Source organism: Peromyscus californicus, unplaced genomic scaffold, assembly GCF_007827085.1.
Source record: "Peromyscus californicus insignis strain IS unplaced genomic scaffold, ASM782708v3 Scaffold_19__1_contigs__length_69161282, whole genome shotgun sequence".
Taxonomy (NCBI): Eukaryota; Metazoa; Chordata; class Mammalia; order Rodentia; family Cricetidae; genus Peromyscus; species Peromyscus californicus.
Genome location: NW_026294491.1, coordinates 7,478,600 through 7,493,749, shown reverse-complemented (window position 1 = coordinate 7,493,749; position 15,150 = coordinate 7,478,600). Strand labels below are relative to the sequence as shown.

Below are 15,150 nucleotides of genomic sequence, written 5' to 3'. Positions count from 1 at the left end.
ACATTGAGGCTACAAACGCTCAAACCAAAGACCAGAATCCCTTGGCAGCTGCCATTCCTCAGGTCAGCCCACAGCCTGTTTTCAAGAGGTTGCTAGCCATGAAAGTCAGCATGGCAAATCTGCAGTGATCTGTGGGAATCACCAGCCCTGAACTTAGGAACCAATGGTTATGATACCGTCACCTTTGCGAGGCGTACTCAGAATCAAACCGTGGATCTTTATCTCAACACATCCAAGCCACCATTCCCTGACCCAGGATCTTTAGAGATTACACATATCCAAACACAGGCTGGGGCCAGAGGTCAGGCTGGCTATCAGTCATTAGCCAGGGGTCCCATCTCAGAGCGTTAGAATTCTCATGCTCCCTGGACATTGACCTCTATTGATGATGGAGCTGTGGTGTAGGGATGTGAGGGAGGGCACAGTCAGGAACTACCAGAACTGGAGAGACGGCTCAGGGGTTAAGAGCACTGGCTGCTCTTCTAGAAGACCCGAGTTTAGCTACCAACACGCACATTAGATGGTTCCCAACCATCTGCGATCAGCTACAAGGGCTGAGGCTACAAATGCTCTCACTGGGTGATAACTAGAACAAGGAATGACTAAACAGAGATAAGGAGAGGCCATCTTGATGCGGAGCATAGTACTTGTTAAGCTGCCAGTGTTGGTGCTAACAAGTATGATTGCCTGCACCCTGGAAAAATAGGAGAGTCAGTATCTCCGAAGAGAGATGGCGTGGCCATGGCTCCTAAGGAAAACAGACACTTTGTGCAGACAGGCACAAAAAAGCATGAAAGGGAGAGCAGAATCTGATCTAATGCCCCAGCTACAAAATTAGGTGTTTACCTGGTAGTTTATGACGCTAGATCCCAAATTTAAATCTTACTTGTGAATGATAAAATTACCTGTTGCTCAGCAAGGAACCTAAGACCATCAAGCTGTCCTCCATCAGAGTGATAATTTCTCCGGACTCCGTCCCTTTGAGCAGGAGCTCGCCTTTCCCCTTAAACGCTGCAAAACTCAGGTTTTGGTTGGTCCAGTTCTCAATCACCTGCGTCAGCTTGGCTTCGATATCCTTCTCCTTAATGGCAGATATGCAGATATCCTTCAAAGGAAGAGGGGAGAGCCATGGCCTTCTCAGCTGCAAATCACGTGCACCAGAAAAATCACAGCACTTGTAGCAGGGAAGGGATCAGGGGCCGCCTTTGCTCAGTGAGTTAACTCGTAGCTGAGAAAGCCAAAGTTCCCACGCTGCGGGTTCCCATCGGAACCAATGAAAAAAAAATCTAGAGAAGGCAGACAGGTGAGAGGGCTCAGCAGCTAAAGGCGCTTGCAGCCAAGCCTGATGATGGCAGCCCAAGCTCCTGGAGCTCACCTGGTGGAAGGAAAGAACCAACTCCTGGAAGTTGTTCTGTGACTTCCCCAGGCTCACCATGGACACACACACACAATAAAAATTATATATATATATAAAGTATGGGAAAGGAAAACTACAATACCATTTTAAAATTTCAACTCAAAATAGACTTAGTAAAAAAAAAATCATTGACTTAAAAATTTGGACAAAGCATCTTGAGGAATTCACCAAGAACATCATACACAAATACCATAAACTTTGTTTGTTTTTTTTTGAAGTACACCTTTTCATTGGTGTACTTCAGAAACCCTGTACACCTTAGTCAACATGATTAATGTTTTTCAAATTCCTCACAACTGCCTTACTCTTATTGGCCCAAGCATATGCCCACAGTTCTAACTGACTAGCTCTGTGTCTCTAACATGTTGTCTATCCCTTATGGGCGTGGCACATTTCCCAACTTTACCTTCCACTATTCCTCAACAAACGGAACAAACACACTATCTAGACAAGCTGTTTTGAAAGAGTAAATAAAAGTTCAAGCTCTCCTTTTTCAAGAAATATAGAGGGCAAAACAACATTTAAGAATCAAGAAATCAAGGCTGGGCATGGTGGCACACTTGGGAGGGAGAAGCAGGTGGAACTCTGTGAGTTTGAGGCCAGCCTGGTCTATATAATGAGTTCCAGGACAGCCAGAGCTACACAAGTGAGACCCTAATCTCAAAACACACAAACACATGAATCAAAAACAAACAAAAACACAAACAAAAAACGCTGGTGCTGGAGAGATGGCAAGGCAGGTAAAAGCAGGTACTGCTCTTGCAGAGGACCCGAGTTCAGTCCCCAGAACCCACATCATATGGGTCACAACTGCCTGTGACTCCAGCTCCAGGGAATCTGATGTCCTCTTCTGTTCTCTGTGCACACTGGCAATCATGTGCGCATACCCACACACAGACATCCGTATATACATGTGTATAAGATAAATCGTAAAAACAATTCCAAAAATCTGTGTAAGCCATGCAGGAAGGGAAGCCGGGCACAGGCTCTCTCTGAGGTTGCTGCTACAACAAAATAAAGCAGATGACAAAAGAGTGGTTGCTGCAGGCAGGAAGTGGGGACAGGAGACAGGAGCCCTACTGTCCCACGGCAGAGCAAGGTGAGTGACCATTCTTCACAATGGCATTGTGTACCTAATGAAGAACCAGGAAAGGGGGACTCGAAGGCCACACACACAAGGAAATGACAGAGATAGATAGACACATGAAGGGCCCTGTCCTGACCATGCCACATTCTATACATGTATTGAATCCTCCCTCTCTGTTCCACAGATACCTGCAATGATGTGCAAAAAGTAAAGATAAAATAAATGTCTGAGCTGGAGAGATGGCTCAGTGGTTCACTCCACCCACAGCAGGCAGCTCAGAACCACCTCTAACTCCAGCTCCAGGGGATCTGACGCCCTCTTCTGGTTTCTACAGACACTTACACTCAAGTGCACATACCCACACAGAGCCCATCACATGCGAACACCTAATTAAAAATCAAATGTTCACCTGAGAAGGCTCAGAAAAGAAAAAAGACAACATTCCTTAACAGCCCACCGATACCTCATCCTCTTACCCACCTCAATGTCATCCTTATTCTTCAGGAGCGGTGCTTCCATGATATTTCTCAGACAAAACGAATCGGATTCCACATCGAACGGGGTGCCCGTGAGCTCGGAGATGCGGTCCCAGTGTCTCTGCTTCATCGCTTTATTGGTCATCATTTCCAGGAGAGGACACGACTCACTGAAATCGTCAATTCTCTTTTTGAGGTCCAGAAAAGCCTGCCAATCTTTCAGTCCTTTGGGAAGTTTCCGACATCTTTCGGGAAGAAAAAAGGGGGAAAAGATTCTCACCTGTACAGTTATTGTTTTGTTGGTTTTGGTTTTGAAGAAAGGTGTTTCCCTCCCCCTCCCTTTGAAAAAAAGTGTTATGAACAGACAGCAATAAAGTAGTGTGTGAAGCATCTTTTTTTTTTTGTGGAATATTCCTTTACGCTGTGTAACAATATGTCGCTGTGAGTGGTTAAATAAAGAAGCTGAATGGCCAACAGCTGGACAGGACAAGGTTAGGTGGGAGAGCCAGGCTAAGGACACTGGGAAGAAGAAGGGCGGAGTAGGAGGAGTCCCCTGCCTGACATGGAGAGGAAACAGGAGGTGCAAGATGAAAGAGAGGTAACGCCATGTGGCAGAATGTGGATTAATAGAAGTGGGCTAATTTAAGTTGTAAGAGTTAGTGAGTAATAAGCCTGAGCTATCAGCCGAGGATTTATAATTAATACTAAGTCTCTGTGTCAGTTATTTGGGAACTGGTAGGCAGGAAAGAAAAGTTTGCCTACATCTTTTCTTCTAATTTTTCTTTTATGTGTATGAGTGTTTTGCTTGCATGTATGTCTCTGGACTACTTATGTACCTCATGTCCAGGAAGGCCAGAAGAGGATATCGGATCCCCTGGAACTGAAGATGGTTGTAAGCTATCATGTGGGTGCTCAGAATAGAACTCAGGTCATTTGGAAGAATAGCTAGTGCATTTGATTGCTGAGCCAACTCTCCAGCCCCTGAAATACATTTTTTTTTAAGATTTATTTTTAATTATGCGGGGGTGTCTATATGTGGGCATGTGTGCACCATATGCATGCAGTACCCTGGGAGATAAGAAGAGGGTGCCATGTAGTTGGGAATTACAAGTGGTTCTGAGCCACCGGATATGGTTGCCAGGAACTGAACTTGGGTCCTCTGAAAGAGCAAGAAGCACTCTTAACCCCTGAGCCGTCTCTCCAGCCTCAGCTTGTAAACCATCTAACAGGGGCCTTGTAAGATAAACACTGTAAGAAAGCCAGCTCATGTGACCAAGGCTCACCTATTCTGGAACTCCTGAAGCTCCGCATTGATCTTTTCAATGTCTACGTCTCCCCAAAGTATTTCATAATAACCACTGATGCTGCCCATGACAGTATCATACAGTCCATACAGCTTCTGAAGCAAGTTGAGTTCTTTTCTGAGGAACAAAATCATGGTGTGTTAAGTCTCTCAACACAAGATGCACACAGCAACAGTGGCTTCCGATACAGAGTCTTTGTTAAAGTCCCTTCCGTAAGGTCAAGGCCCACAGCATCCAATATCACAGAGTCACTTAGCATTAACAAATGCTTTGATTATTTTGTGAAGGATGAATCTGGACTCTTTTCTAATGCTAAGCCACATACTACAATGTTAGTTACCTTGTTTGTTGTTGTTTTTTATGTTTAGGTTTTTTTTTTTTTTTTTTTTTTTTTTGGAGACAGGGTTTCACTGTGTAGCTCTCACTGTCCTCGAACTCACAGAGATCTCCCTGCCTCTGCCTCCCGAGTGCTGGGATTAAAAGTGTGCACCATCACACCCAGCTTTAGTTATCCTATTTTCCAAATTCTTAAATCATTTTTCTTTTCCATGATCCTAAGAATGATTTCACTTTTCCTTGGCAGTTATTCCCAGGGATGTCAAATGTGTGCCAAGTAGGAAGAGGAGAAAGGAATTTCTACATTTCCTACAGGTTGACATCACAGTGGAAAACCTACTCTATCATCCCTCAGGTGGCATGCCATGTTTCAACAAAATGTAAGAGCAGAGCTCTGAAGACACTATGCCTGTGTCTTTCACTTGTTTAACCTTTATTTAATATGGCCGGGAATTCAGAATTACTCAGTGTCTTCCTAAAACAACATACAAACAAATTGACAACATACATGAGTTCATTAAACTGGATAATTTATGATGAATGATAGATTTCAGGGGCCTGCAAGATGGCTCCACAGCCAGAGGTACTTATCTCTAGCTAAGCCTGAGTTTGAACCCTGGGTTCTTGGGTCTCCCATGGTGGAAAGAGATAATCAACTCTCATAAATTGTCCTCTGATCTCCACACACATGCTATGGCACATGTACAAACATGTGCATGCACACATACACACACATACACACACACACACACACACACACACACACACACACACACACTTAAAAACAAATGTGACATAATTTTTAAATAAAATAAAATGTCATTATAAAAATGGTCCATGTGCCAGGCATAGTGGTGTACTCCTTTAATCCCAGTACTCAGAAGGCAGAGGCAGGCATAGATCTCTGTGAGTTCAAAGGCCAGCCTGGTCTACAAAGTGAGTTCCAGGACAGCCAAGGCTGTTACACAAAGAAACCCTGTCTCAGAATAAAAAAAAAAAAAATGGTCCATGAGTCAGACGGCTACATGCCTGCTATACTGGATGGAGATTATCATGTTGAATCTCACACCAAGAGTGTAAGTAAGAATTACTCAATGCTTGTGTAAAAGAGAAAATTTTCTAGAACCCTACCTTATAGCCTAATTCAATAAACCATAGATGAGAACCAGATGCCTGCAATTCTAACATAACTGGTGAATGGGTCATACTCAGAGATGGGTGTTTTAGGAGAATAGAACCATCTACCCTAAACAGCGGAATCACTCATCCGTCTTATCATTTGTCTACCTCCTGATGAAAGTCGACAGCCAAGACTCTAAAAGCACTGTTGTGATGCCCCATCCCCTCCCAGTGCCGGGGATCAAACCCAGGGCCTCACCCATGCTAGGCCAGTGCTCTTCCCCTGAGTCATGGCCCCCTGTCTTAACACTGCTTCTGAGAAAAGATTCTATTAACTTGTTTAAATCCCAGATACGTTGCTTAAAATCAAGCAAGCGATTTGACCACTAATTTCAGTACAATCCATGTCTACCCCATGGGGCAGAGCGCCCTTGATGTAAATGTAGTCAGAAGAGAAACCAAGCATTAGGGTCAAAACTGCAGTACCTCTGATTCACTCATACGGTCCAAAATTGACAAAAAGAGAGAGTAAGTCATAAGCTAATTTTATGCAAGGCCAGGATTACAGCAATGGACTCTCCAGCTTCTCCGGAACACTTTCTTTTATATATGGATATTACTTTTCTGTTGATGCGACAACATACTCTGGCAAAGAACCTCCAGAAAGGAAGGGTTGGTTGGTTTGTTTGTTTGTTTGTTTGTTTGAGCTCGCAGTTGGAGGTTACTGTCCTTCAGAGAGAGAAAGATGAGGCAGCTGGTCACAGGGCATCCACAGTCAAGAAGAAGGAAGTGATGAGTGCCGGCGGCGGCGCTCAGTCTTAGGATCCCAGCCTAGGGAATGAGGCTGCCCGGGGTGAGAGGGTCTTCCCACGTCAGTCAACCTGACAATTCCCCATGGGCATGGCCACCTGGGGTCCCCCTCTTCCAAGTGATTCTAGAGCCCATCAAGTTGACAGCTGAAAGGAGCCATCACAGAGATTATGTATGCACCTAACAAGTCAGACATATTAGGTATAAGGGGAATATTCAGGTGTATCCTGAGCTATGTCTACTGCATATGGGCAGTGTTTATTGATTTACATGGAACACTGGTACATTTGCAGAACTCACCTGATTCTATGCAAAACTTCATAGTCTGTCACTGGTAATCCGAAAAGTTGTTCCCCAGATGAATATGTAACGAATTTCCTCCATAGATCATCAAAATTGGCCTATAACAAAGATTTTAAAGTTTTACTGACATGGAATTAATTCAGATCCCATTAAAGTATAATTTATTATAATTGAGAGAAAGGGTAATACACAGGGAAGAAGGATTTGTGGGGCAAATTTATTCTTATCCAAGTCACCAGAGGAAGGCAGAGCACTTCGGAAAGTTACTTTCAAGCAGTCTATACACATCTATTTTATATTAAATTCATTCGTTAATGAACTAAGTGGTCTCCAGAAATGCCATATTTCAAATCCCCGTCTGCACATTTGAAAGTAATAAAATGGTATTTTAAAAATCTGTAATTCAGGCTTTTTCACTACTTTAGACTAGCAATCTCTCTCTCCCCCAGGACTCCAGTGAGTACAGCATTAGGCACAATAGAGCCAGCCTGTTTTCTCTTTATGCAAGAGAGAGCCCATAAAGTGAAAGGTTCAACAGTAACACCAAGGGTAACACACATCTTGTCCTTTCTTAAGACTTATTTTTAACTGTGTGTGCATGTCTCTCTCTCTCTCTCTCTCTCTCTCTCTCTCTCTCTCTCTCTCTGTGTGTGTGTGTGTGTGTGTGTGTGTGTGTGTGTGTGTAGTGCCCGTGGAAGCCAGAAGAAGCGACGGATTCCCCCAGAGCTGGAGTCACAGGCAGTTGTGAGCCACCTGAGGTGGGTGCTGGGAACCAAACTCAGGCCCTCTGTAAGAGCAGTAAGAGCTCTTAACTGCTGAACCAACTCTCAAGCATCCTCATTTTAAAAATATTTTTAATTAAAAATTGAATAGCATACACTTGACTGCTAAAATATGAACCATGTTCAAGGCATGGATACAACAGTAGTGATCTACCTGTTACAATATAAGCACTCCACACAAGTCCCATGGAAGTCCCTTCTCCACAGACTGAACATCTCCCTAAATGCCCCCACTTACCTCTCACTGTTGAGCCTGTACACAAACTGTAAATTCTCCTTCCCCTGTATAACTCTAATTATTCCTCCACAATCTGAGATGCCTCTTCTTCCAGGGAGCCTTCTCTGCTTGTCCCAGTAGTTCCCATCTGAGCTGGGAAACCCCACAGCCCTGCTTCCAAATCCCAAGTTTCCATAACTAGATCACAGCACTCACAGTGTGGCTTCAGAATTGTGTTCTCTAGCTCCTGTGTCCCCATCAGATTTTAGCAGCTTAGAGGTAACAACCACGCCTAACCGAACCTCTGCTTTATTTTTATTTTATGTGTACAAGTGTCTGTCCACATGCACATATGTACACTGTATGTGCAGTGCCTAAAGTGGCCAGAATAAGCCATTGGACACCCTGGAACTGGAATTACAGATGGTTTTGAGTCACTATACGGGTGCTAGGAACCAAACCTAGGTTCCTGCAGGAGCAGCAAGTGAGCTCTTAACCACTGAGCCATCTCTCCAACCATCATCCCCCTTCAATGGTTGAGAGTACAGGAGAGACAGGAAATATAAAAATATTCCATAGCCACTGTAGGAAATAGGGTTTGTAAAAGAGGGGAACATAAACAGAGAACAGAATTCCTTAGGGCTTGTGGAGGGCAAATTCATTGAGCACTCCATGAATTTAGAGAACGTCATCCAAATGGACGTGTTATTTTTCTCAGGATGTTCTCAGTAATCTGAGTACAGAAAAGGATAATGAATGATTGGTCTGACTCAAGGAATATTACACAGTCTGGACCATGGAAGCTTTAGAGTATGCATATAACAAGGAAGATTGACACTGAGAATAAAAGGTAAGCAGGAAAGTGACTACCCAATATTCAAACTCCTTTGCTGATAAAATATATTGTACGACCAATTTTCTTCACTTTATATATCAACAGAGATGCTAAGAAATAGGACAAAGTATTCAGTTCACAGTCAAGGAACCATTTTCTAACAATATTGAGATTCTGTGTACTGCCTGGAGGGAGGAGGAAGGAAGGGAGGGAGGGAGGGAGGGAGGGAGGGAGGGAAAGAAGGGATAGATAACACTGTTTAGAAGATTAGACTGGGTATAGTAGCCAAAACTAGTAATCCCAGCACTGGGGAGGTGGAGACAGATCTCTAGGGCTTGGTGGCCAGCCTGGTCTATTTGGTAAGTTCCAGGTCATTGAGAGACCCTATCTCAAAAGAAAAAAAGAAAAGAAAAGAAAAAAAAGTCAATAATGCCAAGGAATGACACCAAGGTTGTCCTCTGGCCACCATGTGCCCGCACACATGGGTACATATGTGTATATGTTTATATGCACACACACACAATTAGACTGCAACTAAAATTTGTGTGTGTTTTAAACATTAATTTTTCTATTATAAGCTAAAACATAACATTTCCTCTAAAACCACATTTTAAAATACAGCCTTGTCAGTGTGACAGAAGAAACTGTTTTTACCTGGAATATCTGCAGCCTGTTGCTAGCTTCTTGGGGTGGAGTATTTGGAACCATGGGTCCTTCCTGTAAGAAATAAAATCATCCCCATTCTTACTACTGATCAATATATGTGTCAGCTTACTAGTTCTATGTAGAACTCACTTTATTTTTTTAAGAAGATTTAAATTGTGTGTGGGTGTGTGTGGGTGTGTATCTGGGGGGGGGGGGGCAGTAATGTACACATGACTACAGGTACCCTCAGAGGCCAGAAGAGGGCATCAGGTCCCCTGTAGCTGGAGTATAGGCATCGTGAGCTGCCCAGAATGGATGCTTATTTCCAAACTCCACTCCTCATGACTGAGCAGTAAGTACTCTTAACGACACCGGTACTGGGAATCAAAGCCCATCCTCTGCAAGAGCGGCCAGTATAACTGCTCAGCCATCTCCCCAGCCCCTCTATCAGAAATTCTGTAAGAATTCTATCCCTGAAACAGGACAACCCTGACCCTTCGTTCCTTCCACACCCTCTAGATCACTGCTTATTTCAACAGTCAAATCTGCTTTCTTTCTCTGTAACGTTCGCTCAAAGGAATAGCCATTCCCTTTATGGATAGTTGTAAATATGCAGATTGGGTCATTAACACACAATTTACCTACTTCTTGAGATGTGTCCCTTTTTATGTGACATACCACAGACATTGTAACACGCAGCATGCCACATTTAAATTACCATCTCATAGGCTTCTGTGAAGTTTATAACGTCCTCACGGAAAACTTCCACCGACTCAAGCAGATTGCTTTTAAACTTGGGTTGCACTTGAACAAGTTCATCTTGTACGGAAACCTAGAATCAAAAGGAATATGCAGGGTGAAGGTCTGAGTGATGTATTAAAGATGAAAACTATAATTCCTCTCTAGCAAGTTTATGTGCCATAGACTACTCACTTGTTATAATACACATGAATGACCCGGATGCACTTACAGGGCACTAAAGTCTCTCTGCTTTGTGATTTAAGAGAACTGTTACACCACAGATAAAAATTAACTCAAGGGCTGGAGAGATGGCTCAGAGATTAAGAGCACCAGCTGCTCTTCCAGAGGTCCTGAGTTCAATTCCCAACAACTACATGGTGGCTCACAACTATTTATCATGAGATCTGGTGCCCTCTTCTGGCCTGCAGGCATATTTGCAGGCAGAAGAGAGTATACATAATAAATAAATATATCTTTAAAAAAATTAACCCAAAAAGCATCAGAGACCTAAATGTAAAGACTAAAATTCTAAAACTAAGAAAACATAGATTCTGTATAACTGGATCGGTCAATGATTTCCTGCATATCATATGAAATTACAGACAACAAAAGAAAAAACTGGATTGATTAGGTTTTAATTAAAATAAAATTTTAAAAAAACCACTGGCGTACTTCAAAAGATGCCACCAAGAAGGTAAAATAATTGGAGCTGGGGATATAACTCAGAGATAGAACTCCACTGAGTATGGATGAAGGCCTGAGTTTGATTATTCCCAGCATCACCAATCAATAAAGTAAAAAGTCTATCCACAGAACAAGAGAGAAAATATTTACAAGTCATCTATGAGATAAGGAACCCAGAATATATTAAAAACTCATAAAACCTAACAATAAGAAAGAAAAGCTCAATTAAAACAAGCAAACAAGCAGCAGCTTTATATGCATGCATCTCTGGTGATATACAAACGGCCAATAAAACAGCCAAAGGATGGATGCTTAATGTCGTTAGCAACTGAAAAAAATAAAGTGCCTTGGGCACTGTGGATGAACCTTGAAAATGAATGCTAAGTTAAAGATTCTTCACACAGGCCCACATAGCATATAATTCCATCTACATTAAATATTCAGAAAAGATAAATCCACGGACACAGAAAGTGCTCCAGGGCTGAGGTAAGGCAGAGAATGAGGAACGCTTGCTAACAGGCACAGGGTTTCTTTGGGGGATAATGAATATGTTCTAGAATGAGGTCGTGGTGGTTTTCATACAGTTTTGTGGGTATACTAGAAAGAAAAACCGCTAAATGGCCTTATATTTATTTCAAAATGGCTTGTCTTCCGCATGCAGGTTGTATATCAATAAACTTATTACAAGTGATGGTTTTAAAAGTTCAGCATGTGTTTTCCTGGAAGCCATGACATGATGGAAAGACAGAATTAAGCGTATGCTTACAGCTTTGCTCTGCAGCTTGTTGAAGGAGTATCTCAAGGTGTCGACGCCCTCCGACTCTTCTTTGGTTACCTCCACTTCAAATCTGTTTAAAATGCCATAGGCTTCCTGCAAAGCGGAGGCAGAGAGCGGAAACATCTCAGAAGAAGTAACGCACGTACCAGAAGCTTGGGAGACATTCTGAAAACACTGCATCTTCAAGGAGGAGGGGAAATTCCACTAGCATGCTTTCCCAAATTAAAGCTGTGGAGAAGCCTTTAGGTTCTCACTAGCTTCCACAGCGCTTACTCAGAATCCCAGGCTCGGACACCCTCACTTCACTATCGGCTAGGTCATCCTGGTGGAGATGCAGGCAGATCACAGGGGGGACTTCGATCTTAGGCAATATATCCTTAGAGCTATTTTCTGTCTTTCTCCTCCTTGATCTGGGAATACTACCTGCGAGATAGTGTCTCATACATTAAGACGGGGATCAACAATGTAAGGAATGGAGAGAAATGATGGCGTGTGTGACTACCCAGGAGAAAAGAAATTAAAATGAGTCAAAGCATGGATTAGTTAGGTTTACTGAAAGAATGTCGGCTGAAGAAGTTAAGTGTATGATAATTTATTAAATAGTGAGGGGTAGGTAGTCAACATCCCAAACATATTATGATCTTTAAGGTAGCAAATGATGTGAACCCTCAGTTACCGAAGAGACGAAAACTCTAAATGGGCTCAGAAAGCAAACAGTATTGGCAAACATTGGGTACTCTGGTGGTGTAAACGAGAAATGTCCCCCACAGGCTAAGGTATTTGAGAATGCTTGGTCCCCAGTTGGTGACACCATTTAGGGAAGTGTAGAACACACAGTCTTGCTGGAGGAAGAATGTTACTTAGGGAGGGATCTGAGAGCTTAAAGCTCTCTCCCCTCCTTCCAGTTCTCTCTCTCTCTCTCTCTCTCTCTCTCTCTCTCTCTCTCTCTCTCTCTCTCTCTCTCTCTCTCTCTCTCTGCCTTATGCTTGTGTTTGGCGATATGAACACTCAGCTGCCTGTTCCCGCCACCGTGCCCGCTGCTTGACGTCACACACACCCCCTGCCATGATGGACTCATCCCTCTGGAACGGTGAACCAAAATAGACTCCTCCTCAGTCGCTTTCAGTCATGGTGCATCACCACAGCCACAGAATGGTAACTAACACAGGCACCAAGAGGAGGCAGTGTGAGCGCCAATTCCCCATACACTGCAAGCCACACGTATGACAGATGAAACAATGACATCCCCAGTGAGCTCCAGGACCAAGGCAATGGATGTGTGTGCCTGGAAGCCATTAAGTCTGTCCTAAGCCCCTGAGAATTTGCACTCTGGTAATTTACCATTGCTGAAAGGGGAAAAGACTATAGTACTTTTCCTAACACTCTCTCCTGTTCATCTAAACTCCAGCAGATGACTACGGAGTCTACGTGGGGTCTTACTGTTCTCCTGCCCGTGGCATGTGCATGCTCGTAAGACAGACCAACAACTGGTTTCTGGGAAGCAAAAGATATTTGGAGAACTTACCTAACAAAGTAGAATTAATATGAAAGAGTGTAGTCAATACCTCCCATAAATTGTTGGTGTTGGTATCAAACACTGAACATTGTCAAGCCCAGTAAAGCATGGTAATATTCCTCTGCATATATCTGTGTTGAAGTCATTAGAATTCCCCCAAAGATATCAACACCAGAAAAGACTATTCCATCTACTAGATGAAGAAATGTATTACAGAATCACTTTTTTAAAGCTTGCTTCCATTTTTAAACAGCATTTCAGGAAAGCAAGATGCAATCATTTCTTACTTCAATGGGCCCCAAAGTCATGTCCATTTGAATTTCATTCTCCCGAATGCAAGACAGAGCTTCCATGGCGAATCGGACATCGTCTAAGTCACGGATGGGTCTGGACAACTTTTTCAAGTATTCATTGATAAATGTCATCATGTCTGACATTTTCTTTTTGTATTCTTCATTCAGATACCGGCAGAGCAGCATCTTCCAGGCCTTGGCCTCGATTGATAAGGCTAACTTCATTGGCTCTGGTGAGGACAGGAAGGATGAAAACAGAACTCTGAAATGGCTTGCTGTGTGTCCTGTGAATCTCGGCCTCTCAGCCGTCCTGCCCCATTCAGTATTCGCTGACCACAAGTGGCTACTGGTCACCCGAAGCACGCCTAGCCTGTTAGATCCTGCCCCATTCAGTATTCACTGACCACAAGTGGCTACTGGTCACCTGAAGTATGCCTAGCCTGTTAGACATGCTGGAAAGTTACGAGATTTCAAAGAGTGCTCCTTCAAATCTGGCTGCGGGAGAAGGATGTGACAGTCTGTGCTGCAGGGTTTCTAAACGGATAGTGCTGCTGGGTAAGCCATGCTCTGCTCTGGACACCCTACCATCAGGCCAAACTGGTTCCCTATAGCTTCCTCTAGGGAAGCCCCTTTCTGTGGAATGAAATCCATCGTTTCTCCCAGCAAACCATGGCATAGCTTGCCTTCCATTCTACTCCCTGTGTTACCCCATGGTTAGAATATTTATACAACCTGACTCCACCCTGACTGACCATCCCAGCTCAATTCAGACCTATCAGAACCAATCTGAAGAGTCCTTCCGGTGGGATGGGAGTCGAGAGCAGTCTGGAAAGCAGAAAACCCAGAGGGAAGAGGAAATGAGGAGTAGGTAGAAAGGGCATCCGTGGCCTCCTACACTGTCCCCTGGTCCTATCCATTCTGAAGAGCCAGCGGCATCATGGATTTCGTGGTTTACACTTTTCATTTTAGTTTTTAAAGATCTTTTATTTTTAAGTTATATGTATGTGTGTATGGGGGCAGGGGGCATGTGCACATGACAGTGATGCCCACAAAGGCCAGAAGAGAGCATTGGATCCTGTGGATCTGGAGTTATAGACAGACATGAGCCACCTGACATGGGTTCTTGGGAACCAAACTTGGGTCCTCGGCAAGAGCAGTACATCTTCTTAACCTGTGAACCATCATCTCTTCAACCCCATAGCTTTATACTTTAACACAGAATAAACAGGTGTGGTGGCTCATGTCTATAACCCCAACACTCACACCACAGAGGCAGGCTGGGCAGTGGTGGCACACGCCTTTAATCCCAACACTTGGGAGGCAGAGCCAGGCGGATCTCTGTGAGTTTGAGGTCAGCCTAGCCTGGTCTACAAAGTGAGTTCCAGGACAGCCAGGGCTGTTACACAATGAAACCCTGTCTCGAAAAACTAAAGAAGAAGGAGGAGGAGAAGGAGAAGGAGGAGGAAGAGGAGGATAGAGGCAGAAGGATCAGGAGTTCAGGGTCATCTTCAGCTATGTATTCAGTTTGAGGCTAGCCTGGACTAAATGAGACTCTGCCTTAGGAAAAAATAAAAGAAAAAAAGGGGGTAAAAGAATATGAATGGCCTAGAACTACTTGGCAATTACCATATTGTACCAAAGCTGCTTGCTGAGTCAAATACCATTTCATGGATCATATCCTGATGTTCCTTCCATCCAAAGTAAAATATCTTTACTTTGTAAAATACAGATACTATTTTAAGAAATTCTTAGACTCAAGACCAGACTACAAGAGTAGTCTGGCCACAATCCCTGCAGCAGCCCTCTG

General features: G+C 43.5%; 1 protein-coding gene across 1 annotated transcript in view; it reads right to left on the bottom strand.

Moving 5' to 3' along the window:
• The window catches only part of Dnah8 (dynein axonemal heavy chain 8), a 227,096-nt gene that overhangs the window by 154,649 nt on the left and 57,297 nt on the right, over positions 1-15,150 (bottom strand). Inside the window, exons 25-32 of the mRNA XM_052744492.1 lie at positions 13,338-13,573; positions 11,523-11,627; positions 10,050-10,163; positions 9,341-9,403; positions 6,850-6,950; positions 4,264-4,401; positions 2,985-3,225; positions 906-1,105 (exon numbers count right to left, since the gene is read on the bottom strand). Coding sequence (XP_052600452.1) covers positions 906-1,105; positions 2,985-3,225; positions 4,264-4,401; positions 6,850-6,950; positions 9,341-9,403; positions 10,050-10,163; positions 11,523-11,627; positions 13,338-13,573 — 1,198 coding nt within the window. The remainder of the gene's footprint in view (positions 1-905; positions 1,106-2,984; positions 3,226-4,263; positions 4,402-6,849; positions 6,951-9,340; positions 9,404-10,049; positions 10,164-11,522; positions 11,628-13,337; positions 13,574-15,150) is intronic.